This window comes from Bufo gargarizans, chromosome 7, assembly GCF_014858855.1.
Source record: "Bufo gargarizans isolate SCDJY-AF-19 chromosome 7, ASM1485885v1, whole genome shotgun sequence".
Taxonomy (NCBI): Eukaryota; Metazoa; Chordata; class Amphibia; order Anura; family Bufonidae; genus Bufo; species Bufo gargarizans.
The window spans coordinates 197350964-197377324 of NC_058086.1; the positions used below are offsets into that span (position 1 = coordinate 197350964).

Below are 26361 nucleotides of genomic sequence, written 5' to 3' on the forward strand. Positions count from 1 at the left end.
TGCAAAGCTACAAATACATGAATGGAAAGGTCGGGGTTCTCACTTCGTTGCTTGGTTCGAACTCGGGGTGTGTGAAAGGTCCTGATCGCTCGAGGAACTTCTTAACATGGTTCCAGCGACCTTCCCAGTCTCCAGTGTCCCCACACCCAACATCCACAGCCATTCTGCATAGAACACAGGACATTTCACTACATGGACATGAACGTTACATGAGTTTTCTGAGACCACAACCACCACATACAGGAGTCCTGCGGTATGACGGCCGAGGGCCTCACTTACCGAGCACCGGGTTATAGTGGGGGAAACCTTAAAAAGGGAAACTCAAGAGCGGAATGGTGACAGGGTGAATGGCAAATACTTATCACTTGCATTGTATGGCTACTTAAAGAGGGTCGGTCGCCTCTCCTGACATGCCGGTTTTAGGAAGTACATGCATTCTCCATGAAAATACCTTGGGAGCATCTATTCTGATACCTCTTTATTGTGCCTTTCCTCTATTATTCCTCATAGAAAGCTATGATTATATTGACCGCTGGGAGGGGTGTCCTTACACACTCTGACATTATCCAATCAGTGCTGCCGGTGATCGGACACACGCTTGTGTCTATAGACAGGGTAACACCCAGTTGTCAATTTAGGGCCAGGATCACAGAGTAGCGGTGATCACATACAAGTCAATGGGATCGCAGCGGCAAAATCCAACACGGCTGGAGTTCTGCGGCGAAACCATTCATTTCTATGGCATCATCGCTGCTCAGCGATTCTGGCTGCGACCAGTGTTGCCGTGTAGCCCTTGCCTTATTATGTTTCCAAGAGGAATAATAGGGGAACAGTTCAATTCAGAGTTCTAAAAAAAATAATAATAATCTGAATTGTTATTTCATGGACATATAAGTATTTACTTAATCTGACATGTAAGGGGAGCTGATAGGACCTCTTTAAGTGGTGCTGACAGTATCAACAGGCCAGGCGACCTACTGCCCCATCTAAGTTTGAAAAGTTTTTCTTTTTCAACAACTTTGCATTTCTTTGTGTAACAATTTCTGTAAAAAGGTCACAGTTTAGCATCTGCAACAACTTGCCCCGCTCCCCCGCACCACCTAACGCCAACTTGTGCCCTAAATGTAAGGTGCAGGCGCCACCACCAACTTACTTTTGTTTACAGTATCTTATAGGTGCCATAATAAGGCTAGGATCACTTTGCTCAGGTGACAATATCACGGGGTCACGCTGTGACATCACAGGTATTGATAATGGTCGTGTTACAACACATGACATGAGGCGACTGCAAAATCCTCATCTGCGGGGTTTGTGGTCACAGATAGCAAATTGGAAGCAGCTTTAAAAATCACAGACATGAATGTAAGTCACGTGCGACCGCATCTCACTTCGCTACAGATCAGCAACTGTCTAAGGAGTGCCAAGAATCCTAAATCCAAGGCAACTCCCGGCCGTCCCGCGAATCGGACAAATCATGCAATTTTTGGGTTGCACCACTTGTAGGTGGCTTGATGTCAAGTAACCAAACGGGGCGGCCCAAGCCTAAGGATTCAGTCCAGTGAAATATTTATTTCAACTGATGCCCTCTAGAGGGGCTGTACAGTATTACAAAACATGGCTGCTTTCTTCCAGAAATAGGGCCACATCTGTCCATGGCCTTGGTGTGAACTGCAGCTCAGCCGCATTCACAGGGGCATTGCAGACACAGCTGATCGCCTGCAGTGGTGTTGTGTCCCCATGCTGTTCAAAGATGACCTGTCCCTTCTCCTGTTAGGTCTGGTTTAGTAACTACTAGCATTCCTCAATGTAATAACTATTCTAGAGCGTCTATTCTTAGGACTATGTGGTACCATTCCTCTATTATTCATACTAGAAGTTTATTAATAATGACACAACTGGGTGTTACCCGCTGGGGGTGCGACACTGGCAGCACTGATTGGAGAGTATCAGATCGTGCAGGACGCCACCCTCCACCCAGTGACTGGTAACACCCAGCTGTACCTTTTTCCATAAGCTCCTAGGAGGAATAAAGGAATGGCACAATAGAGTGAAAAGAAAAGATGCCCCAGGACTGTTAGTACATGGGGAATGCGAGTAATTACTAAAAGGACAGCCAATCCTAAAAATTAAATGTCCCAGTGCGTCGGAGAAAGCAGTGATCTGACTGGTTACGTTAATGCTTTATCCAAGTAGCCAGACCTCTGACAGCCGCACTCCACAGACGTCAATGGAAATCGGGGGCTACGGAGTTCTGTGTTTTTTAGTTTAAATTAAAAAAAACAGGCACAGACATGCCTAGAAAACTCTCCTATAGAAGTCAACGCGGTCCCCTCCTGCCCATTGTGTCTATTGCCCATGGGGCTGCTGTTTTTTTAATGCTGTGTAAATGTTCAGGAAATAGAATACAAAAATCTGTAATCAGAAAATAAAATCAGATAAAAAAAAAAAAAAAGTTGTGTCGCCATCTTGTTTTAAACGGACAGATAACATTTTTGGTGACACAATAGGGCAGGCATGGCCAACCTGCGGCTCTCCAGCTGTTGTAAAACTACAACTCCCATCATGCTCTGCTGTAGGCTGATAGCTGTAGACAGTCCGAGCATGATGGGAGTTGTAGTTTTGCAACCGCTGGAGAGCCTCAAGTTGGCCATCCCTTCAATAGGGGTTTCCAAGACTTTTATACTCATCACTAAGCTTGAGCGAACCGAGTTCGGACTACTTTATCCGAACCAGATTCGTTTGAAAACTTTGTTCAGAATACGCGCTCCGTACCGCAATAAAACGTATTGGCTCCACCGAGGCCTTGTTCTTCTCGCCACAAGTAACGCGAGACTTGCTTAGTCTTGTGACGTCACAGTTCGGTTCTGCGCATAAATTACAGTTTCAAAATCCGAAGCCAAACTGAGACCCAAACCCAAAAGTTTGGCTTCGGATTTTGAAACCGTAATTTACGCGAAGAACCGAACTGTGACGTCACAAGACCAAGCAAGTCTCGCGTTACTTGTGGCGAGAAGAACAAGGCCTCGGTGGAGCCAATAAGTTTTATTGCGGTATGGAGCGCGTATTCTGAACGAAGTTTTCAAACGAATCGTGTTCGGACTACTCTAGCTTACTGATCAGCTGCGACTACGCCATGTGACCGATGAACATGACATCACATGGCCTAGGGAACGCTGAGAGAAGGCCGAGCTCCGGTGCCTTCTCAAACAGCTGATCGGTGGGGACCCAGGTGTCGGACCCCCGCCGATCAGATACTGGTGACCTATTCAGAGAATAGTTCATCAGTATAAGGCCTCTTTCACACAACCGTTTTTTTTTCCCCCCGTTTACGTGCCGTTTTTTGCGTTCCGTATACGGAACCATTCATTTCAATGGTTCAGCACAAAAAAAAAAGACTGTTCTCCGTATGCATTCCGTTTTTCCGTTGAAAGACAGAACATGTCCTATTATTGCCCGCAAATCACGTTCCGTGGCTCCATTCAAGTCAATGGGTCCGCCAAAAAAAGGAACACATACGGAAATGCATCCGTAGGTCTTCCATATCCGTTCAGTTTTTTGCGGAACCATCTATTGAAAATGTTATGCCAAGCCTAATTTTTCAATGCAATTACTGTATATGCCATACTGAAAAACGGAAACAAAAAAACGGAACGGATCCGGAAAAAACGGCCCACAAATCACTGAAAAAGCCATACGGTAGTGTGAAAGAGGCCTAAGAATCTCGGAAAAACAATACAATCAACGAACGCGCCTTTGCTGGACTAGAAAAGGCCATGGCGCTCTGCCTCTTGAAACAGCCGATTGGCGGGGATCCCCACCAATCAGATACCGATGACCTGTGGATATGCGCATGTACTTTTCATGGGGAGAACCCCTTAAAGGGCTCGTTCATTAATTTTTTTTGCATGTAGATTTCTACATTGAAATTCGCTCAGAATCCGCACTCCCCTTCATTCTGCTCTGGACGATTTCTGCGCAGATTTTCGGTGCAGAAACTGTGGAGGATCGGCGGCACGCAAAACCGCATTAGAAGGTCAGCTGTGTGAACATACCCCTATACTATCATGGCTAACCTCTGTGGTAAAACTACGACTCACAAGATGCGCACTTGTTCGGCTGTTCTCAGAACTCTATAGAAATGAATGGAGCACGCTGGGAGTCGTAGTTTCTCCACAGCTGGAGCGCCGGAAGTAAGCCATCACTGCCCTAATAGGGCCACAGGCCCAACGGATGCCACATTTTGGTATTTTTTTGTGGGGGACCCGCACCTGCACCAATGTCATGGGACAACCCCTTTAATCTAGCCTCTGCCTTGCAGGTAACCATCATAGTGTAGACAGCTGCACTTTCCCCCCCAAAAAAAATATATATCATTTTTCCCCCCCATTTTGGTGGCCTATGGATGACGTATGCCACAGAAGCCATTATCGTGAAAAAATAACAGAAGCCTAATGTATAGAAAATAGCAAGTCATTAATATGATTGACAGGTAGCTTAGCCCCTCCCCTTTGTACATTAGAGGGCTTCTACTAGATTTTTCATAAGGGGGATTTGTTTTCCTGTTTCAAACCTGTCCATGTCCTAACACCTCCCCTGTGCCAGCACTAACTTGTCAGACAGCTCTTCTATCCGCCTTCTTTTCTTCTCCCTAAAAGAGAGAGAGAGAATAAAAGAAGGGTTTGGAGTGCACGCTCCTGGCCTGTGACACAGAGGGGGACGGGGAGGAGGGAGGGAGCCGGGGGCTCACAGCGCAGACACAGATACTCACGGCTCTACAACATCCGCCATATTTGCCTGAGCCTCTCTCTTCCCACAATGCATCGGCGCACGGGAGGCGTGGCCAAGCCTCGACAGGCCATAACGTGCCGCCAACCGCTGGGCTTTATTTTTTTTATTTTTTTCCCTACAATAACTTTATTACTAACATGACATAGAACACAACCTCTGCAGTGTATGGGCTCACGGGAGGTTTAGGTCAGGTGACGCTGCTGGATTGCTGGATAAACGTAGAAAGCAGGGGAAATAAAAAGTTCCTATGGGATTATTATGACGCGCCAGAGCCCTCCTTTGCCAGCCGCAATATGGCGGCGGCTAATAGGTGACGTAGCGACCTCTAGCGTCTGTTTTGGTTGACGACTACGTTTAAGCGCATGCGCTCCTGTTCTGTCTGGTGAGGTAATCGGGCTGCGGAAGAAATGCGCGCATGCGCTGTGCCTCTCGTCACCCCCTCCTGAAGATTAGCAATAGCAGGCTGCATGAACATGGACGTGCAGGTAGCGCCGCTGCGGGCCTGGGGGGATTTCTTCCCGGGCTTTGACCGCTTTGGACGACCGGACTTTAAAGACATCTCCAAATGGAATAATAGAGTGGTGAGCAACCTGCTGTATTACCAGACCAATTACCTGGCCCTGGCCGCGGCCGTCATCTGCCTGGTGGGGTAAGTAAGGATGATGCAGCAATGAAAGGGTGGGGTGAGATGGGGGAGGGGGTCACTGGGGTGACAGGAGACACTGCACAGCTGATGAGGAAGACGCCCCCTGGAGGCCATGCTGGTAATTGTGGTTCTGCTGATGCCCATAGAGTAGTATTGATGAGCAGATGGTCACCGCTCAAATTAAAATCAGAAATCCCATAATCCTAGGAGAAAACCAGGAAAAAAAACAAGTTGCATAAAAAAAAAGGTCTGTTGTGCATCTGTGGCACCGGCCTGCGACTTGGACCGTAGGGTGACGCGGCACCGGCCTGCGACTTGGACCGTAGGGTGACGCGGCACCGGCCTGCGACTTGGACCGTAGGGTGACGCGGCACCGGCCTGCGACTTGGACCATAAGGTGACGCGGCAGCGCCCTGCGACTTGGACCGCAGGGTGACGCGGCACCGGCCTGCGACTTGGACCATAAGGTGACGCGGCAGCGCCCTGCGACTTGGACCATAAGGTGACGCGGCAGCGCCCAGCGACTTGGACCATAAGGTGACGCGGCAGCGACTTGGACCATAAGGTGACGCGGCAGCGCCCAGCGACTTGGATTATAAGGGGACGCGGCAGCGCCCTGCGACTTGGATTATAAGGGGACGCGGCAGCGCCCTGCGACTTGGACCGTAGGGTGACGCGGCAGCGCCCTGCGACTTGGACCGTAGGGTGACGCGGCAGCGCCCTGCGACTTGGACCGTAGGGTGACGCGGCAGCGCCCTGCGACTTGGACCGTAGGGTGACGCGGCACCATGCGATTTTAGTATTGCTGAGTGAATGTCTGATGGCAATCTTCTTGAAAATGTCACCTGCAGGGGCGTAGCTTATAGGGTAAGTGGCTGCTTTGGGGCCCCAACTTAGAAGGGGCCCACCCAGGATGAGGGCTAAAAGATTTTATGGTCATAGTATTATAAAATGACATTATATGCAGAGACGCTGTAGGAAACGGACAGAGCGGCCGCCGTGCCTCGCCTGACCAACCACAGGCTTGAAGTTTGTTAAGAATTTGCTGGGGGTGGCCCCCGTTTAAAAAATTTCCTGTGGGGCCCAGTCATCTGATCAACTGGAAATTTAGCTTCATGTAAAAGTTGTGACGACATCTGTGGAATATCCCAGAGGTCACCGCAGACCGGCGCCCCACATCTTCAGAGCCAGTACTGAGCCGCCCTCCTCTGCCAAGGATGCGTGTGTGACTTTCTCATACCGCCTAAGTGCTGCACGGCCCAAGACAGCAGAGGCCAGCGTTTGGCTGCAGCGGCATGCGAGACTTCAATGGCTGCAGTGCTGGATCGGAGGGCCTGGAAAGGTGACCGGCGGTGCTTTTAATATTATTTCGGGGCCTGGGCATTTTGCTTTAATAAAACAAATAATGCGGACAACCCCTTTAATAGCATTTAAAGAGATTCTTTACAGCCATGGACCATAGGAACCTGTTGACTGGAGATCATCCACGGGAGAGTGTTGTGGGCATGCTTTGTGACCTGGCAGGGGAGGAGATATGCCGTGATTTAAAGGAGTTTCCCAGGACTAAAATATTGATGGCTGTCATCAGTATGTGATCGTGGGGTCCGACGCCCCCCGGCTGATCAGCTGTGTGATCAGCGCTGCTGCTTCTTTACAGTTTACCAAGCACAGCGCCATACTTTGGATAGTGGTCATGCTTGGTATTGCACCTCAGGCTCATTCACTTGAATGGGACTGAGCTGCGCCTAGGTCATGTGACTGATAAACGTGACGTCACTGTCCTAGGAAGAGGCCACAGAGCTAATCGGCCTCTTCAAACAGCTTATTGGCGGGGTGCAGGGAGTCGAACCCTCACCGATCAGATATTGATGACTGAGAATTGCTATTTGAGCAGTCGCGGTAGTGCAGGGCACTGTAGTCTGCATTGGCACGCCCGTTGGAGGGCACTGTTCATGCGGCAGTATAGGAACGGCGAACCGTAGTAAGACTTGGCTCGCTTGGCACAAGGCTTTTTCTGTAGAGCCCTGAGCAAGGTGGCATCACTGTGTAGTTACCGTGTGTATGACCAGTCTGATGGCGGCACTGCAATGTGGGGGGCTTTGATGGACGGGACGGACGGGAGTTGGTTCAGGGGCTGTGGCAAGATAAGAGGTGGGGCTTACACGTGAAAATTTGCTGCAGCGTCCCTGGCGTATAACAAGGAGTTGTTTGTCGCTGACTGCGTTTCGACACTATCATAAATCCCGTATCCTGGCTGTTCTACCATATTGGGGTATGATAGCGAGGCGGCCATATGTCACCCACTTTGTAGTAACCTCTTATCACCCTGTAAATGAGCCCGTCTCTGCCCTATCATTGACTGCCCGCGCTGCCAGGGTTAGATGCCCAGGACAGCCCTGTTTAGTGTTGTTTTACGTGTTGTCAGGGCGGATGCAATCAATAGTTATTGGCAAAGCCTGGGAATCCTTTAAGGCCACTCGTGATCCCTGGGGTTCTTCTAATCCGCGCTGTAATGCTCACAGAGGCAAATATAGCACCGTCTGATACTGTCACCTAATCTTATGTTCAGGAGGTTCGCACGAAAGGCGAAATTATAGCCGGCAAACCCAGGACTATAAAAAAAGTCTGTTTCTTTTTTTAAAGCAGCGCCACTCTCTTCTATAGGCTGTGTCTGGTATTGCAGCTCTGCCCCATTCACTTCAGTGGAGCCGAGCCACAGTACCAGACAAGGACAGGTATGCCAGGCAGACATGTTTCTCTAATCCTGGATGCCCGCTTTAAAGGTCTGGCATAAAGGGACACACAAAGTTCTTCTCCTTACAGAGAACCCCCACTCAAAATGCGGGCCCACCTGAGAAGCCGTGGCCAGCCGAGCCTCTCGTCGACTGTAGTATTCCACATGGTAGGTACTCCCTTAATGCATATCGCCCAAGCGCTGAGCAGACACTACAACAGGGATCAGCAGCCTATGGCACTCCAGCTGCTGTGAAACCACAACTCCCAGCATGCACACTTACATGGCAGAAAAAAGAGGATTCTGGGAGTTGGTCTCAGAACAGCTGGAGCGCCGGAGGTTGCTGATCCCTGCACTACAAACATCAGGGAGTGATTTCAGCTCTGAAGCCTTCAGAATTGTGAATGTAACTCCGGACTATAATACAGGCGGTAAAGAGTCCCTCCATTATCTGACAATATCTAACAATAGATACAGGAGGGCATGTGGACGCTGCTCTCCTGTGCACTGAAACTACAACTCCCAGCAGGCTTGAGAGCTACGGGTTGGTGACTACTGCCATCCAGCATTTTGTGGGATTTCTATTTACGTGGCACCGTTTAGGAGTTGGCTGTGTGGGCGCACATCTGTTACTGTTCTGTTCCTGCGGCCTTGATGATATTCACTTTTTCCAGGCCGTTATGAGCTGTTTGTCTTCTATATTTGGCTTGTGCCTATTACGTGTCTCCCCCCCCCCCCCCCCCCCCCTTCCTCTGATCTGCTGCACGCTGCTGGTAAAGGAAGACGGCCAAGTCATCATCGGGTTGCAGTGAATGTAATGACGGAGTGAGTGGAGCAGGTGGGGGGCAGGATGGCAAGGGGCATTCTGGGAAGATATATATTACAGTGCTGCCCATAATTATTCATACCCCTGGCAAATTTTGACTTGGTTACTTTTATTCAACCAGCAAGTAATTTTTTGACGGAAAAATGACCTCCCAAAAGATAAGACGATGCACAAGAGGCATTATTGTGGGGGGGGGAAACATTTCCCAGCTTTTATTTACATTTGAGCAAAAAGTGTCCAGTCCAAAATTATTCATATTCCCTTCTCAAAAATCAATAGAAAAGCCTTTATTGGCTATTGCAGCAATCGGACGCTTCCTATAATCGCAGACCAGCTTTTTGCAGGTCTCCACAGGTATTTTTGCCCATTCATCTGTAGCAATGAGCTCCACATCTTCCAGGTTGGAGGGTCTTCTTGCCATCACCCTGATCTTTAGCTCCCTCCACAGATTCTCAATTGGATTCCAGTCTGGACTCTGGCTGGGCCCCTCCAAAACGTTAATGTTGTTGTCTGCTAACCATTTCTTCACCACTTTTGCTGTGTGTTTTGGGTCTTTGTCCTGCTGAAATGTCCACTGGTGCCCAAGGCCACGTTTCTCTGCAGACGGCCTGATGTTGTCGTTGAGAATCCTCATGTGTTGCTCTTTTTTCATGGTGCCGTTTAGGCTACTTTCACACTAGCGTTCGGGTTTCCGTTCGTGAGCTCCGTTTGAAGGGGCTCACGAGCGGACCCGAACGCAGCCGTCCAGCCCTGATGCAGTCTGAATGGAGCTAATCCGCTCAGACTGCATCAGTCTGGCGGCGTTCAGCCTCCGCTCCGCTCGCCTCCGCACGGACAGGCGGACAGCTGAACGCTGCTTGCAGCGTTCGGGTGTCCGCCTGGCCGTGCGGAGGTGTGCGGATCCGTCCAGACTTACAATGTAAGTCAATGGGGACGGATCCGTTTGAAGATGCCACAATATGGCTCAATCTTCAGGCGGATCCGTCCCCCATTAACTTTACATTGAAAGTCTGGACGGATCCGTACGAGGCTATTTTCACACTTAGCTGTTATATGCTAAAATAATGCAGACGGATCCGTTCTGAACGGAGCCTCCGTCTGCATTATTATGATCGGATCCGTTCAGAACGGATCCGATCGAACGCTAGTGTGAAAGTAGCCTTACTGTGATTAGGTTCCCTGGTCCATTGGCTGAAAAACACCCCCAAAGCATTAGGTTCCCACCACCATGTTTGACAGTGGGGATGGTGTTCTTTGGGTTGAAGGCTTCTCCTTTTTTACGCCAAATGAAAGAAACATCATTGTGACCAAACAATGACATTTTTGTTTCATCTGACCATAACACAGAAGACCAGAAGTCTTCTTCTTTGTCCAGATGAGCTTTTGCAAAGGCCAAGCGAGCTCTTGTGTGTCTTATCTGGAGAAGTGGCGTCCTCCTTGGTCTGCAGTGTGCAGTGTCCGTTGGATTGTCTGCCCTGAGACATTGCCACCAGCAGAGCCCAGATTCACCAGGATGGCCTTGGTGGTGATCCTTGGATTCTTTTTATCCTCTCTAACTATCCTCCTGGCCAGCACAGGTGTCACTTTTGGCTTCCGACCACGTCCTCTGAGATTTTCCACAGTGCGGAACAGCTTGTATTTTTTGCTCAAATGTAAGAGAAAAAAAAAGCTGAGAAATGTTTTTTTTCCACAATAATGCCTCTTGTACATCGTCTTATTATCGTTTGGGAGACACCTATGTCATTTCCCATCCAAAAATTACTTGCTGGTTGAATAAAAGTAACTAAGTCAAAATTTGCGAGAGGTATGAATAATTATGGGATTATATGAATGACCATGGCTCCTCTGACGGGTCGGGGGCAGTCAGCAAGTGAACAGTCAGTTCTTTAACTACATGGACCGGAAACAAGAAAAGGGTTCAAGCCTACAGATTCGGCCTCGTGCACACCACCATATTATCGGTGCACACTCGATCTGCTTTTTTTTTTTTGCGGATCGGATGCAGACCAACTTATTTCAACAGGGACTGCAAAACATCAAGTGCTATCTGCATCCGTAGCACCGTTCCACGTCCCCGCAGAATAATAGAACGCGTCCTATTCTTGCCCGTTTTGCAGACAAGAATAGGCATTTGTAACATAGTGCCGGACCTGCAAAAGGGTAAAAATGCAGGATTCACGTGGCCGGTATCTGTGTTTTGCAGACCCGCGATTTGAGGACCACGAAACGGATTCAGTCATGTGCACGAGGCCTTAGAGGGACTTTGATGGCTAGATGACTGGACCAGGGCATCTCCAACACGGCCGGTCATAGTGGTTAGTAGCTTACAAAGAGTGGACTGAGGAAGGACAACCGGCGACGGGGTCATGGGTGACCAAGGCTCAGTGATGGGCAATGAAGGCTAGTCCATCCGGTCCGATCCCACAGGAGAGATATTGTAGAGCAAATTGCTGACAGTCCCCGTGTCAGGACGCACAGGGCACTCCCTTTTGTTGTGTCGCCTCATGGTACACAATAGACCTGGATCACCTCCGGGTAGGTTAGGCTTGTTTAGTGATCTTGAAGACAAGGTATTTGCCACTGTAAACTTGTCAGCAAGTGCTGGCCTCTTACTCTCCATCCAGTGGGGTTGTCAGTATGGAGTCAGAACCTGGACCTACCAGAGGATCCTCAGGTTGGGCCAGTCCGACCCCGGAGATCTTCCTTGTAAGTCTGTAAGGCCGGTCGCAACGTTCCCCATTGATAGAGAGGAAGGGAGTAGGATTTTTGTGCGTTTACTTACAAGATAATTGGTGGCTGACTCTACACTATACATTGTCGCCGCTTTCGTGCCTTACGATTTCACACTTCCTATTCCTTCTCTTCCTCCAGGTTTTTAAGTCCTTTAAACATGCTCCTCGGAGCCACGGTGGTCACCCTGGTCTTCATGGCGTTCGTGTGGACATCACACAATAAGGATTTTGTCCGGAAGTTTAAGAAGCAGTATCCCACGCTCTTCGTCATGTCCATCATGCTGTCCAGCTACTTTCTCATCTCCATTTTTGGAGGAGTCATGGTCTTTGTGTTTGGGATAACGTTCCCTCTTCTCTGTAAGTGTTTATTTATTTTGCTTATTTCTGGTTTATTGGTGTATTTCTTCTCTTTTTTTTTTTTTTTTTTTTTTTTTTTTTTTTTTTTTTTTTTTTTTTATACCGATAAAGGTACTTTCACACTAGAGTTTTTCATTTCCGGTGTTGAGTTCCATCCTAGGGGCTCAATACCGGAAAAGAACTGATCAGTTTTATCCTAATGCATTCTGAATAGAGAGCAATCCGTTCAGGATGTCTTCAGTTCAGTCTTTTTGCCTTTTCAGGACAGAGATAATACCTCAGCATGCTACGGTTTTATCTCCGGCCCCCCAAAAAACAGAACACTTGCCTGAATGCCGGATCCGTCATTTTTTTTCCATAGGAATGTAAAAATTACGCAATGCCGTATCCGCCTGCGCAGACCTTTAAGAAATGTAAAAAAAAAATAGAAATAGATCCGTTTGTCGGTATGACAGACGGATCCATTCTTGCAATGCATTAAATCCCGGAAAACCCCTTTAACTGAGCTACTAGATCCATAAGTTCGGTTTTCCAGTGCAACATTTTACTCGTAGGCACACAGATTATATTGTCCCACATTTTTAATTGATGGGATTTCTAAATCTGTCACCCGGTCACAGAGTAACGACTCATGCACGCAAACGTATTTTATTTCAGTGTCCGTTCCTTTTTTCTTGCGGAACCATTCATTTCAATGGGTCCACAACAAAAACGGTTACTCCATGTGCATTCAGTTTCCGTACGTCCGTATTTCCGTCCCGAAAAATAATAGAACATGTCCGATTATTGTCCTCATTACGGACAAGGATAGGACTGTTCTATTAGGGGCCAGCTGTTCCATTCCGCCAAATACTGAATGCACACGGACGTCATGAGCCCTTAGTGTCTATAGCTTCTGTGTGCAAATTCTCATGCCCAAGAAATAGTGGTAGTAGCTGCCGGCCATCTGCCCAAATGTTTGTGAACACCCTGCTGCCCTGATTTTACGGACATGCTGCTCTGTTCTAGGAAGGTAGTTGATAGTATGTGAGAGAAAAAAAATTCTTAAAGGGGTTCTCTCATTACTGCTAGCCTTTTTAATATGGGAGCCACATTGACAAATAATTTTTTTATTTTTGAAGGGGGGGTGGGGGCAGCCATAGCCATACGTCAGGTTGGTGGTTTCCCATGCAATGCATAGACCGGTTGCCTTAGAGAGAAGCATCGCATTATAAAGGGGTTTTTCATCCTGAGAACTGATCCCAGGTCCTCAGGATCCCCAACAGTCACACGAATAAGACACCAGAGTGAATGGAGCATGGAGTTGAAAGCATGTGTGACCGTCACGCCGGGGACTCTTGCACCTCGTTCTTGTGATCAGTGGGGGTCCAAGACCCCTATCGATAAAAAACTTGTGGCCTATCCTGTGGAGTGCAGAAGAGTGGACAGACATGAAGGCTCAAGGGGTGGCATTGGGAATTTGAGTGGAGACAAGCTTGGGCTCCTGCAACCATTAATCACGCTCTGCCGGGCACTTGGAAGGATAATTATCATATCAAACAAACTTAATGCAGAAACAGCAATATCTGTAACAAAGCTATAGTCTTGAGGATGGTAAACTGAACCAGAATGCATTGCCATTTGTTACATACACTGGATAGAGGTGACAGATTGACCTCTCAGAGGTAGATGTCTGATCAGAGACTGCCCCTAAAATGAAGTGGTCGCAGCGTTCGGCTGATCGTCCTCGGTGTTCCTCCCAGCGCTGTGGCCACCTAGGCTTTTTTTTTTTTTCCTGTGCAGGAGAAATGTAGTATTACAGGGTGGTCATTCAGATGAAATGCAGGATAGCTTGAGTCCACCAGCCCTCCATTCTGGCTCCTACAGGAGGGTCCCAATCCTTACTAGAGAACCCTTTTAAATACACAAGGACTTTAGTGGCTCATGCACATGGCCGTGCCCGTATTGGGGCCCGCAAGCAGCAGGTCTGCAATATGCAGGCACCTGCTGTGTTCTCACCGCATCACGGATGCGGACCCGTTCACTTGAATGGGTCCGCAATCTGCACGGCACGGAACCCCAACAGAAGCATTGCTGAGTTCAATTATTTATTTTTTGCAGTGCAGATGGATCACTGATCCATTCAAGGAATCCGCACAGATATTGCCCATGCATTGGGGACCACAATTTACTGGAACGGCTCTGTGTGTGAGCCCTGGAGGTGACTTCCTATATTTGCTATTAACCTAATCTTCTTCTGCCCCCTAGTAATGTTCATCCACGCGTCTCTGAGGCTCCGCAACATAAAGAACAAGCTGGAGAACAAGAGCGAAGCCATCGGCTTGAAGAAGACTCCAATGGGGGTTGTACTCGATGCCCTGGAACAACAGGAGGAAAATTTTTCGAAAATAGCTGACTTCATAAGCAAAGTGAAGGAATAAACCCAACGGCGCCCCTTCACCGACAGACCCCCGCACTCCTCCATCTTCTACCATTTGAGGCTATCTTTATCTTTCAGTTGTGTGTATTGGGGGCAGCACCTCACTGCCATCTTTCCTTCCCTATTCTCTTGGTCCGACATGGAGACCTGATTTTGTACTGTGTTTCTCGGTGTGGCTTGGTGGCCCCTCTGCTGGGTCAACAATGGGGCCAGCTTTTTAATACCTTATTATAGCCGACAGATATTAGGTCTTAGAAATACGGGGAGTAGCACTTCACCCAGTCAGGTGTCCGCTTCACCCCCAACAACCCCTCTCTCCATAATATTATTAGCGTATAGAAATGCTAATTGCACTTGCTTTGGATACAGAGGAATGTCCAGTTTGCCTTTTTGAGGAATCCACCCCTGTTTTTAAGGCTCGTGTATCTATTTAGTTATTTTAGGTTTTTCTTCTTTTCCTTCCTGTCATCGCACTTGGCCGTGTCTGTTACAGAAGTTATAAAGAATAAATGACCATTGGTGAAAGGGGCTGTCGGTGATAAAACAAATTAAGTTTATTTAAGAGAGCACAGGCCGTTTTCATGTTAGGCTTTGTTCACATCTGCGTTGAAGGCGCCGCTGCAGATCCCATATCACAAATGCCGGGCTCCCATGTGAAAACCCAATGGACCTCGTTATAGTCAGTGGGGTCCGTCCGGCTCGGTTCCTGTCCCCGATGCAACTGATTTTAGCACTTTTGGATCAGAACAACAGAAATGGCGCAGATGTGAACAAAGCCTTATTCGTAGCAATTCTCTAACCTTGAACTGACCATACATATGTCCACAGATGCACCCAGCAGTCTAATGGGTCATTGTCTCCCTGGGAGATAAGCGGTGCCTTCGGCACTTCCTACTGTGCTTGTTTCTTGGTGAGCGGTGTCAGAAGGCCCCCGTGTAACTGTAGAAGGGCACCAATGAATTAGTCCAGTTTCACACAAGATTCTTCGGTCCGGGAGACTCGTTCTGTGTGACGGCCGCATTTTGCGAACTCGCTGTATCTTAGTGATCTGTGATGCTCTGAGTTCTTACTTGACTGCATGTCTACTCGCAGCATTATGTGACTGCAGAACAGTAGAGCCACGGTCGGTCCAGTAAATGTCGCCATCACAAGGAGGGTGTTTCCCAAACCGGTCACGCTTGTCTGAAGCTGGCCTTACTCACTTTAAGGCTATGGACACCTCCGGGAGCAATTTTTTATAATTGCATTTTTCTCATTTTGGGCTGGAAATCATTTTTTCCAATTGGTCTTTATTCAAAATTATTGACCTGCTCTGTCACAAAGGGTTAACTTTTTCTAGCTGTGTGACAGGTACTTTCACTTTCCCTTTGTGCAGATGTCTAATAAACCTTATCTGTAAATTACTAAAAGGTCATAAAGACTTATTTAAACTGCATTCTTATCAGTAAGATAAGAATTGAGCTATAAGAAGTATTTATAAGGTAAAGTCAGCTGAGCTGCCTGACTGAACACAGTGAAAATTCAGATCCTGCTACTGGAGAAAGGCAAGCCTGCACAGAGAGAGGGGTTCAAAATGTTTAATAAAGACCAATTGAAAAAAAGATTTTTAGCTAAAAATGAGTACAATGCAATAATTAGAAAAAAATATATATTGCTCGTAAAGGTGTCCATAGCCTTTAAATTACAATGGTCCTGACTAGTTCTCTTCCAACCTGCTATTACAGTATCCCATATTATTACCCCTGGTCTGTTCTCTCTCTCTCCATTGTGAATGGTTCTGATTCTCTCGGCTAGCACGCTAATAACCGATGCAGGATGTAGCGCCGGTGCGTTAAAACCATTCTGTAGGAGCGTTTAGGAATGGAGCTGACCACTCTGAAACAAGTGTGGCCCTTGATTGAAAAAAAGAATGCTAACTATTGGTAAAGTTGTGTGACGCGTGTAAGATTGACAGAGGGTGCAAACTGGTTGCCAAATGACGCTACTTTCTTCTTTATCACAGTTGCTTAGTTCATTAACTTTAGATGTGACTGATAAGGAAACTGACACATGAGGGACCACTGGAAAGCAATGGCAGATCAGCCGGTCATACGGCCGCCGTTCAGTGCATAACGGCTGCCTCAGAAAAATAGGTTGCTTGAACAGTTTGCTGTCTCTTTAATTTTTCTGTATGTTTAATAATGTAATTCTATTTTAGGTTAATATTTCTATAGTATATACAGTATTAATATGAAATTTATCTTATATTCTTTATTTCCTGCAGTTTTTTGCACATAAATTAAAGGCAAAGTCTATGCAAAACCTTACATCCTATAGAAACCATAAATTTGCTCTTTGGCTGTTTTTTCTTTTTTTTTTTTTTTGCACTAAATGCGGTAGAGCTGTGTTCTCTTACATATGACTCTCTAGCTGTGGGGAAACTACAACTCCCAGCATGCTCTGACAGTTGTCGCTGTAGGGCAGGGATAGGCAATCTCCGGACGCTCCAGCTGATGTAAAACTTCAACTCCCAGCATCGTCCATTTACTTCTATGAGAGTTCCAAGAACAGCCCAGGCCAAGTGTACATGCTGGGAGTTGTAGTTTCACAAAATGTGGTGTGCTGGAGGTTGCTGACTAATGCTCTAGGCCGCAGGCATGCTCAACCTGCGGCCCTCCAGCTGTTGTAAAACTACAACTCCCACAATGCCCTGCTGTAGACTAACTGTAGGCTGTCCGGGCATGCTGGGAGTTTTGCAACAGCTGGAGGGCCGCAGGTTGAGCATGCCTGCTCTAGGGCATCTCATCCTTCTTAACACTCCTTCCTGGACTGATGATTGTGTGAGAAATGCCTCTATGAAACGTGTATAGAGAATAGAGGATCTTCTGTATTTGTATAACTGGACGCCATGTTGATCAGTATCTCTCTCGCCTCCCGTCTAATAATTAGTCGGGTATCGCCTTTCATGTTTGAAATAGTTAAAGGGGTCGTCCGGTTTAGAAACGCCGGTTCAGCACCCTCCTATATAATCCAGAGCAGAGTGGCTGCAAAAAGTGTCTCTTGCATTGGAGGACCCGACACGTCCATACGTTACACAAACGTTCAATAGGAACTGCAATTCTTCATTTTACCTGTGGTGGCGCTGCAGGGAAATTGATTACTTGCAGATTAAGGGTTCATGCACACGGCCGTTGCTCAGCGGGTTACGTGCGTTGGGGACCGCAGTTTGTGGTCCTCAATGCAGGAGCAACACCTCTGTGCGGCTGCCGCGATGGATCCAGACCCATTCAACTTTAACGGGTTTGTGATCCGTCTGTACCGCAAAAAACATAAAACATGTTCAAATTTTTTTGCGGTGTGGAGGCACGGAGAGGAACCCTACGGAAGCACTCTGACCCAGAGATTTATATTCTATTTATCTGTATGATATTTTATCTACTATAGAGCTCAACACAAAATAAAAAAAATTCATATAACTTGGCCTTCTCCATTTTGTGCGTGTGTTTTTTGTTTTTGTTCGGCCTCGCGGCTTGTAACATTATAATCTCTGCCCTTTGACCTCACTTGCAGGCATCCATAATGATTCTTATTTATGTGCGGTATCAAACCAAAGAGGAGGATCTGTCACTGACCTGGTGTGTATGGAGGCACCGACTGCAGCGCCCCAAAAAGTACAGATTTTATTTTATTTTTTTTCCCTTTTGGGTGGTGGAGTATTTTAAAAGCATGAGTCCATGATCCTGTCCTACTTTAAAGGGTTTCTGTCACCAGATTTAACCGTATTAAGCTAGCTGACATTAGCGATGTGCTAATGTCAGCTAAGACTACTTTCACACTAGCGGCACGGACCTCCGGCAGGCTGTTCCGTCGGGTGAACAGCCTGCCGAATCTGTTCTGCCGCTAGTTCACGTGTGCCCCCGGAATACCGCTCCGTCCCCCATTGACTATCATGGGGGCGGAGTTACGGCAGAGCACGGCGAGAGGCCGGAATAAAACTACAACATTATAGTCAATGGGGACGGAGCGGCAGTCCCAGGGGCACACGGTCACTAGCGGCAGGACGGATCTGGCAGGCTATTCACCCGACGGAACAGCCTGCCGGAGGTCCGTGCCGCTAGTGTGAAAGTAACCTAAACCTAACTAGCCTATTCCTACCATCTATGCCCCCGTTACGCCAGAAATCTAACTTTTAGAATATGCTAATTAGCCTCTAGGTGCAGGGGAGGGGGGGGGTTGTTCCTGCGCCTAGAGGCTCCGTTCTCCCACCTTTGTCGCCTCCCTCCAAGTCCTGATTGACGGGGCCAGGCAGCGCTCGCATCCGTCTGCCAGCCCTGTGCTCTGGTGACATCTCGCGCCGCTCATTATTCGGCACAGGCGCGGTGAGGAAGCTGGCAGCCTTGCGAGCGTCTTTCCCTCACCGCGCCGAATGCTGAACGGCGCGAGATTTCACCAAAGCACAGGGCTGGCAGACAGATGCGAGCGCTGCCTGGCCCTGTCAATCAGGACTTGGAGGGAGGCGACAAAGGTGGGAGAACGGAGCCTCTAGGAGCAGGAACAACGCCCCCCCCCCCCCCCCCTAGATAAAAGTAGGAATAGGCTAGTTAGGTTTAGCTGACATTAGCACATCGCTGTCAGCTAGCTTAATAGGGTTAAATCTGTTGAACACCGCAGCCTGATCAGCAGGAGTGCCGGGAGTCGGACCCACCGATGACCTGTCCTGTGCATAGAACATCTATAGTGTACTCCTGTAAAGGAGTTTGTGAGGGGCCCCCCCCCCCCATGGAACCCCTTTATGTTAGCCAGGAGGGAGAGGGGGTGCAAAGGGAAACTCTCACTCTGCATGTATTTGTCTTTTTATCGCGTTATATTACTCATCATCCTGTAGGTAAAATCCTCACATCATGAAGCCTTTACTCGAATAGAAATTCTTCTCTTCTTTTTCAACCCCCCACCGCTGTGGCTTTTTTATATACGTGCATGGTTTAAAAAAAATATATAAAATGCCCCTTGATTCCCGCTCACCACACCCGCCACTTCTTTGATACACATAATCATTGCAGCTGTCCAGTACTATGGGGGTCGGGGGATATTCTGCGTCATTTCTTTGCACCGGTGGGAGACTATATACATTCCGGTATAAGAGATCTGATGCACGTCTTGTGATGGGCCTCAGGCATAGAAGGGGGCTCCAAAAAAAAAAACACGCAGGATTAGACTGCATGTAGGGTTTGTTTGTAACCATAGATCTGCATGGGAGCTGCATACCGTAAATTTGTTTTTATTTTTATTTTTTTATCGAGACAGTTTCCCTATACATTTGAAGCTGGGTTTTGCAATATTGTCAATGGTGATAGGACGGGATGTAAGCGTTCTTCATAATCCACTCTCTGTACGTGGTAGGTACACGATACGTACCACACCAACCATTTTCACGCTTCATTTTTGGGTAGATTTATCAATACTGACCTTGCTCCCCGTAGCAACCAGTCACAGCGCAGCTATCCTCTCGTAGTCTGCTCTCGAAAAATTGAGAGCTGCGTCGTAATTGGTTGCTATGGGCAACAGACTTTCATTTTGGGTGCATTCATTCAACCGTATGTATTTTGCGTCCCACAAAAAATACAGATGCCGTCTTTATTGCACCCGGACAAGAATAGGACATGTTCTAAATCTGTTTTGCGGAGCGGACATACGGATGCGTCAGGTCCTATGTATATAAACCAGTGCAAGCAAGAAGCGGAGCAGTCGCCCATAGCAACACGTCTTTTCCACTTCTAACCTGCAGTGTAAATGGGAATTGTCATCTGGTTACTATGGGCAACGCTTCCACATTTTGCACCGTGCAGTGCCTGATAGGTTTTTCCCTAGAGGATACATCATACTTATACCTCACAACATGTGTATTCCCAAAACGAATCGTCCTGATCCATTTAGGAATGCCCACTTTCATGAAAATTTTAGGCCGTGCAACCCTGCAAAAAAAATGGGATGGTTGGGAGGTATACATACTATTCAGTGTATGAGCTTAGAAGGAAAAGTCTGCTTTATTTTTCCCCGAAACAGCGCCACTCTTGCTGATAGACTGTACTTGGTATTGCAACCGAACCCCATTGACTTGAATAGGGCTAATGCCAGTGTCTGGGGGGGGGGGGGGGGGGGGGAGCCTGAGCAGATAAATTTTTCTTAACCTCCGACTGTTCCTTTTTAAGACTCCTGACTTCTCCTTTTCTTGTATTGATTTTCACATGAAGGATTTTTTTCTTTCACTTGCTGTACATAATCTGCTCCAGAAGCCATTGTGAATGATTGGTGAGTGCTTTTTTTTTTTTAATGACGTGACAGATTTGGGTGCAATTCAATACATGTTGATGCCTCTTGGTTTTTTAGCTAGGACAGAGCCGGCGCTCGTTCAGTGGCGGCAAAAGAACCAGGAATTTCTAGCGGCGATGCTTGTGTAATGTATAGTGTTAGTGCAGCAGCAGCAGCGTACCAATAAACTGACTTAACCTGCCATTTGTGTGTCTTGTTTTCTTAAAGTGGTTATTCCCTATCCACACAACGGGGGCATTCAGTCACCCCCCTGCTCGGGATCGCTTAGGGTCCCAGCAATCTGACCTTTATTGACCTGTAAGGCTGCTTTCACACTTGCGGCAGAGTGATCCGGCAAGCAGTTCCGTCGCCGGATGCGGATCCGTCTTAACCACTTCAGCCCCGCTAGGTGAAACCCCCTTCATGACCAGGCCACTTTTTACACTTCGGCACTACACTCCTTTCACCGTTTATCGCTCGGTCATGCAACTTACCACCCAAATGAATTTAACCTCCTTTTCTTCTCACTAATAGAGCTTTCATTTGGTGGTATTTCATTGCTGCTGGCATTTTTACTTTTTTTGTTATTAATCAAAATGTAACGATTTTTTTGCAAAAAAATGACATTTTTCACTTTCAGCTGTAAAATTTTGCAAAAAAAACGACATCCATATATAAATTTTTCGCCAAATTTATTGTTCTACGTGTCTTTGATAAAAAAAAAATGTTTGGGCAAAAAAAAAATGGTTTGGGTAAAAGTTATAGCATTTACAAACTATGGTACAAAAATGTGAATTTCCGCTTTTTGAAACAGCTCTGACTTTCTGAGCACCTGTCATGTTTCCTGAGGTTCTACAATGCCCAAACAGTAGAAAAACCCCACAAATGACCCCATTTCGGAAAGTAGACACCCTAAGGTATTCGCTGATGGGCATAGTGAGTTCATAGAACTTTTTATTTTTTGTCACAAGTTAGCGGAAAATGATGATGATTTATTATTTTATTTTTTTTCTTACAAAGTCTCATATTCCACTAACTTGCGACAAAAAATAAAAAATTCTAGGAACTCACCATGCCCCTCACAGAATACCTTGGGGTGTCTTCTTTCCAAAATGGGGTCACTTGTGGGGTAGTTATACTGCCCTGGCAATTTAGGGGCCCAAATGTGTGAGAAGAACTTTGCAATCAAAATGTGTAAAAAATGACCGGTGAAATCCAAAAGGTGCACTTTGGAATATGCGCCCCTTTGCCCACCTTGGCAGCAAAAAAGTGTGACACATCTGGTATCGCCGTACTCAGGAGAAGTTGGGAAATGTGTTTTGGGGTGTCATTTTACATATACCCATGCTGGGTGAGAAAAATATCTTGGTCAAATGCCAACTTTGTATAAAAAAAATGGGAAAAGTTGTCTTTTGCCAAGATATTTCTCTCATCCAGCATGGTTATATGTAAAATGACACCCCAAATCACATTCCCCAACTTCTCCTGAGTACGGCAATACCAGATGTGTGACACTTTTTTGCTGCCAAGGTGGGCAAAGGGGCCCATATTCCAAAGTGCACCTTTCGGATTTTGCAGGCCATTTTTTACAGATTTTGATTGCAAAGTACTTCTCACACATTTGGGCCCCTAAATTGCCAGGGCAGTATAACTACCCCACAAGTGACCCCATTTTGGAAAGAAGACACCCCAAGGTATTCGCTGATGGGCATAGTGAGTTCATAGAATTTTTTATTTTTTGTCACAAGTTAGCGGAAAATGATGATTTTTCTTTTTTTTTCTTTTTTCCTTACAAAGTCTCATATTTCCACTAACTTGCGACAAAAAATAAAAAATTCTAGGAACTCGCCATGCTCCTCACGGAATACCTTGGGGTGTCTTCTTTCCAAAATGGGGTCACTTGTGGCGTAGTTATACTGCCCTGGCAATTTAGGGGCCCATATGTGTGAGAAGTACTTTGCAATCAAAATCTGTAAAAAATGACCGGCGAAATCCGAAAGGTGCACTTTGGAATATGTGCCCCTTTGCCCACCTTGGCATCAAAAAAGTGTCACACATCTGGTTTCGCCGTACTCAGGAGAAGTTGGGGAATGTGATTTGGGGTGTCATTTTACATATACCCATGCTGGGTGAGAGAAATATCTTGGCAAAAGACAACTTTTCCCATTTTTTTATACAAAGTTGGCATTTGACCAAGATATTTTTCTCACCCAGCATGGGTATATGTAAAATGACACCCCAAAACACATTGCCCAACTTCTCCTGAGTACGGCGATACCAGATGTGTCACACTTTTTTGCTGCCAAGGTGGGCAAAGGGGCACATATTCCAAAGTGCACCTTTCGGATTTTGCAGGCCATTTTTTACACATTTTGATTGCAAAGTTCTTCTCACACATTTGGGCCCCTAAATTGCCAGGGCAGTATAACTACCCCACAAGTGACCCCATTTTGGAAAGAAGACACCCCAAGGTATTCCGTGAGGGGCATGGCGAGTTCCTAGAATTTTTTATTTTTTGTCGCAAGTTAGTGGAATATGAGACTTTGTAAGGAAAAAAGAAAAAAAAAAAGAAAAATCATCATTTTCCGCTAACTTGTGACAAAAAATAAAAAATTCTAGGAACTCGCCATGCCCCTCACGGAATACCTTGGGGTGTCTTCTTTCCAAAATGGGGTCACTTGTGGCGTAGTTATACTGCCCTGGCAATTTAGGGGCCCAAATGTGTAAGAAGTACCTTGCAATCAAAATGTGTAAAAAATGGCCTGCGAAATCCGAAAGGTGCACTTTGGAAAATGTGCCCCTTTGCCCACCTTGGCTGCAAAAAAGTGTCACACATGTGGTATCGCCGTACTCAGGAGAAGTTGGGCAATGTGTTTTGGGGGGTCATTTAACATATACCCATGCTGGGTGAGAGAAATATCTTGGCAAAAGACAACTTTTCCCATTTTTTTATACAAAGTTGGCATTTGACCAAGATATTTCTCTCACCCAGCATGGGTATATGTAAAATGACACCCCAAAACACATTGCCCAACTTCTCCTGAGTACGGCGATACCAGATGTGTGACACTTTTTTGCAGCCTAGATGCGCAAAGGGGCCCAAATTCCTTTTAGGAGGGCATTTTTAGACATTTGGATCCCAGACTTCTTCTCACACTTTCGGGCCCCTAAAAAGCCAGGGCAGTATAAATACCCCACATGTGACCCCACTTTGGAAAGAAGACCCAAGGTATTCAATGAGGGGCCTGGCGAGTTCCTAGAATTTTTTTTTTTTTGCATAAGTTAGCGGATATTGATTTTTTTTTTTGTTTTTTTCTCACAAAGTCTCACTTTCCGCTAACTTAGGACAAAAATTTCAATCTTTCATGGACTCAATATGCCCCTCACGGAATACCTTGGGGTGTCTTCTTTCCGAAATGGGGTCACATGTGGGGTATTTATACTGCCCTGGCTTTTTAGGGGCCCTAAAGCGTGAGAAGAAGTCTGGAATATAAATGTCTAAAAATGTTTACGCATTTGGATTCCGTGAGGGGTATGGTGAGTTCATGGGAGATTTTATTTTTTGACACAAGTTAGTGGAATATGAGACTTAGTAAGAAAAAACAAAAACAAACAAAAAATTTCCGCTAACTTGTGCCAAAAAAAATGTCTGAATGGAGCCTTACCAGGGGGGGGGGGGTGATCAATGACAGGGGGGGTGATCAATGACAGGGGGGTGATCACCCATATAGACTCCCTGATCACCCCCCTGTCACTGATCACCCCCCCTGTAAGGCTCCATTCAGACATCCGCATGATTTTTTACGGATCCATGGATCGGATCCACAGAACGCATGCGGACGTCTGAATGGAGCCTTACAGGGGGGTTATCAATGACAGGGGGTGATCAGGGTAATCAGGGTGATCACCCCCCTGTCACTGATCACCCCCCCTGTAAGGCTCCATTCAGAAATCCGCATGATTTTTTACGGATCCATGGATACATGGATCGGATCCACAGAACGCATGCGGACGTCTGAATGGAGCCTTACAGGGGGGTTATCAATGACAGGGGGTGATCAGGGTGATCACCCCCCTGTCACTGATCACCCCCCCTGTAAGGCTCCATTCAGAAATCCGCATGATTTTTTACGGATCCATGGATACATGGATTGGATCCACAGAACGCATGCGGACGTCTGAATGGAGCCTTACAGGGGGGTTATCAATGACAGGGGGTGATCAGGGTAATCAGGGTGATCACCCCCCTGTCACTGATCACCCCCCCCCCTGTAAGGCCCCATTCAGACATCCGCATGATTTTTTACGGATCCATGGATACATGGATCGGATCCACAGAACGCATGCGGACGTCTGAATGGAGCCTTACAGGGGGGTTATCAATGACAGGGGGTGATCAGGGTGATCACCCCCCTGTCACTGATCACCCCCCCTGTAAGGCTCCATTCAGACATCCGCATGATTTTTTACGGATCCATGGATACATGGATCGGATCCACAGAACGCATGCGGACGTCTGAATGGAGCCTTACAGGGGGGTTATCAATGACAGGGGGTGATCAGGGTAATCAGGGTGATCACCCCCCTGTCACTGATCACCCCCCCTGTAAGGCTCCATTCAGAAATCCGCATGATTTTTTACGGATCCATGGATACATGGATCGGATCCACAGAACGCATGCGGACGTCTGAATGGAGCCTTACAGGGGGGTTATCAATGACAGGGGGTGATCAGGGTAATCAGGGTGATCACCCCCCTGTCACTGATCACCCCCCCTGTAAGGCTCCATTCAGACATCCGCATGATTTTTTACGGATCCATGGATACATGGATCGGATCCACAGAACGCATGCGGACGTCTGAATGGAGCCTTACAGGGGGGTTATCAATGACAGGGGGTGATCAGGGTAATCAGGGTGATCACCCCCCTGTCACTGATCACCCCCCCTGTAAGGCTCCATTCAGAAATCCGCATGATTTTTTACGGATCCATGGATACATGGATCGGATCCACAGAACGCATGCGGACGTCTGAATGGAGCCTTACAGGGGGGTTATCAATGACAGGGGGTGATCAGGGTAATCAGCGTGATCACCCCCCTGTCACTGATCACCCCCCCTGTAAGGCTCCATTCAGACATCCGCATGATTTTTTACGGATCCATGGATACATGTATCGGATCCACAGAACGCATGCGGACGTCTGAATGGAGCCTTACAGGGGGGTTATCAATGACAGGGGTGATCAGGGTGATCACCCCCCTGTCACTGATCACCCCCCCCCTGTAAGGCTCCATTCAGACGTCCGCATGATTTTTTACGGATCCATGGATACATGGATCGGATCCACAAAACGCATGCGGACGTCTGAATGGAGCCTTACAGGGGGCTTATCAATGACAGGGGATGATCAGGGTGATCACCCCCCTGTCACTGATCACCCCCCCCTGTAAGGCTCCATTCAGACGTCCGCATGATTTTTACGGATCCATGGATACATGGATCGGATCCGTAAAAATCATGCGGACGTCTGAATGGAGCCTTACAGGGGGGTGATCAATGACATGGGG

At 47.1% G+C, this 26361-nt stretch overlaps 2 protein-coding genes across 5 annotated transcripts in view; one reads left to right on the plus strand and one right to left on the minus strand.

Moving 5' to 3' along the window:
- UBA3 (ubiquitin like modifier activating enzyme 3) overlaps positions 1 to 4805 on the minus strand; it is a 28572-nt gene extending 23767 nt beyond the window's left edge. Inside the window, exons 1-3 of one of the 4 annotated variants that reach the window (XM_044300703.1) lie at positions 4769 to 4805; positions 4610 to 4648; positions 44 to 164 (exon numbers count right to left, since the gene is read on the minus strand). In XM_044300703.1, the coding sequence (XP_044156638.1) occupies positions 44 to 164; positions 4610 to 4648; positions 4769 to 4788 (180 nt within the window). In that variant the 5' untranslated portion in view covers positions 4789 to 4805. Of the gene's footprint in view, positions 1 to 43; positions 165 to 1153; positions 2494 to 4570; positions 4649 to 4768 lie in introns of those variants that run through there. The other 3 variants (XM_044300705.1, XM_044300704.1, XM_044300702.1) reach the window with 3 other exon arrangements.
- A 400-nt stretch (positions 4806 to 5205) lies between these two features.
- Positions 5206 to 17957, plus strand: ARL6IP5 (ADP ribosylation factor like GTPase 6 interacting protein 5). Its single transcript, XM_044300836.1, has 4 exons — positions 5206 to 5437; positions 11866 to 12083; positions 14331 to 17109; positions 17258 to 17957. Exons 1-3 carry the CDS (start codon positions 5256 to 5258, stop codon positions 14501 to 14503), a joined length of 573 nt encoding a protein of 190 aa, XP_044156771.1. The 5' UTR covers positions 5206 to 5255; the 3' UTR covers positions 14504 to 17109; positions 17258 to 17957.
- Positions 17958 to 26361: the final 8404 nt, after the last annotated feature.